General features: G+C 30.2%; 1 protein-coding gene across 1 annotated transcript in view; it reads right to left on the bottom strand.

Annotated features, from left to right (window-relative positions):
- Nucleotides 1-1479: 1479 nt before the first annotated feature.
- Nucleotides 1480-2501, bottom strand: part of LOC106880788 (syntaxin) — a 213815-nt gene continuing 212793 nt past the window's right edge. The window contains exon 10 of the mRNA XM_052976683.1: nucleotides 1480-2386. Within this exon, the coding sequence (XP_052832643.1) occupies nucleotides 2306-2386 (81 nt within the window). The 3' untranslated portion in view covers nucleotides 1480-2305. The remainder of the gene's footprint in view (nucleotides 2387-2501) is intronic.

Genomic DNA, 2501 nt, shown 5'->3' with positions numbered 1-2501 from the left:
GTAAAAATTGATTTAAGTATGTACTCTATGAAAAAGAATATTTAAAAATCCCAAAGCAATATGTTAAAATGGTTTTGTATATAACTTGACATAACACAAACATTAAAATGTGTGTGTGATGAATATAAAGCCATATTAGTGGTTGATGATGAAGTTAATAATGTGGGATATCTTGAGAGTACTGCTAGTGTTAATTGTTACTGGTGGTGGTGGTGAAAGTGGTGTCAATGTTGGTGTTGTTGTTATTGCTGTTGTTAGGGGGTGCTGGCAATCATGATGGCAATGGGGTGGGGCAGTATGAAAGAGAGTGTTAGCAAGGTGGGGTGGGTGGTGTTGTGGGTGGAGGGGAGGTGGAATGACAAGACATTAAATGAAGACAACGAATGATAGGAAAAAGAGAAGTCAGGTATGACTTGTTGTTGTTGGTGGTGGTGGTATTGTAGATATATCACTTTGAGTGTGGGGGAGGGAGGAGGTGGTGGTGAATTAATCAAAACGTGATTAATTACATAAGTTGCTGCTACAGAGTTCAAGAAGTTGATTAATGCAGTGTCCCACATGTGGAAAAAAGAATGGTGTTAGGTACATGTTAGAGTTTGCAATTGTGAATGCATGCAGTAATTGGTAAGATGCACATGTGTGCATGTGTGTGTGAAAGAATATATACACATTGGAATGTATATCTGTACACGTTGGATTATGTATAAGTGTACATGTTGGAATGCATGTAAGTGTACATGTAGGAATGTGGGTGTGGGAATGTGTATGTGCATGTATGTGTGTATGTATGTATGTATGTAAATGAGAGTAAATTAATGTGTCATTGAGGTGCAATTTGTTCTTGTGGTTATTGTTCCTTCTTAGGTGAAGTAACTGGATGGGGAGAAGGGCAGAAGATGGAAGAGAGAGAAGAGTAGGGGACATGGAGAGCATCCATTCAGTAGAAAAGTCTGTGGATGCATGTTGGCTGGCTGGTTGGTTGATGAAAAGGCGACCATGTATGTGTGTGTGTATATATATATATATATATATATATATATATATATATATACACACACACATACATATAAGAAGCGAGAGGGAGAGAGCAACAAAAAGTGCTTCTTAAGTAAGATAATAATACTAATAATAATAATTAATAACAGTAATAATAATAATAATAATAATGATGATGATAATAATAATGGCATAAATTTTGAAAAACAATTACACACGTACACATACAACACACATATACACACACAACACGCACATATACATACATACATACATGCATGCATACAATATGCTCACATACATAAATATATATATACATACATGCATACAATACTCACATACACACACCCACACTTAATATATATATATTATATATTTATAAAGGAATCGTTATTTCATTATTTTCATTGGTTCATCTTTCTGGGTTTTTTTTTCATTGGACAAGCAGTGTTGTTGTTGTTGTAGCAATTACTGTTGTTGTAGTTGTTGTTGTTGTTGTTGTGAGTTTTATTCTTTCTTTTCTCTTTTTTTTTTTTTGAACTTTTTCTTTTTCGTTTCTTTTTCTTTTTTTAAGCCAAATCAACAAGCTGATAGGAGTAACAAATAGATACACACACACAAAAAAAAAACCATTATAGTAAGAGTTGTCCATTGGTGTTGTAGTGGTGGTAGTGGTGGTGGTGGTTGTAGTAATATTAGTGGCTGTTGGAAAAGTTTGGGTGTGGTTTTATGTGAATGTGAGCATGTGTAAGTCCATATTTGTGTACACACACACATAATATATATATATATATATATATATATATGCATATATATATAATATATGTATATATATATAATATATGTATATATATATAATATATGTATATATATATAATATATATGTATATATATAATATATATGTATATATATAATATATATGTATATATATAATATATATGTATGTATATAATATATATATGTATATATAATATATGTATATATACGTATGTATATATGTATATATATATATATATGCTATATATATACATGTTAAATATATACATATGTATATATATATACATATGTATATATATATACATATGTATATATATATACATATGTATATATATATATACATGTGTATATATATATATATATATATATATATATATGTGTGTGTATCTGTTCAGTGTATGTAGGTATGTAGGTGTGTGTGAATGTATGTGAGAAAGAGAGAGAAAGAAGGAGAGTAAAAAGTGAAGTGACAGTGGGTTGGAGAAGGTTTGATAGGTTCAGGTGAAAACATAATGCTGACCCCTTCAACCCTCAACCACCAAAAACTCCGCCCACTGTCGAAATGATAACTAAAACCAAAATGATCAGACAAACCAGGATAGCGATTTTCTTCTGCAAAAGAGAAAGGAGAAAGAAAAAAATATAGAAAAAATACATAAATAAATATGTGTATATGTATATATATATGCCTATATATATATATATATATATATATATATATATATAT

Source organism: Octopus bimaculoides, chromosome 25 (genome assembly GCF_001194135.2).
Source record: "Octopus bimaculoides isolate UCB-OBI-ISO-001 chromosome 25, ASM119413v2, whole genome shotgun sequence".
NCBI classification, from domain to species: Eukaryota; Metazoa; Mollusca; class Cephalopoda; order Octopoda; family Octopodidae; genus Octopus; species Octopus bimaculoides.
The sequence above is the reverse complement of the archived record's forward strand: the minus strand, read 5'-3'. Positions and strand labels throughout refer to the sequence as shown.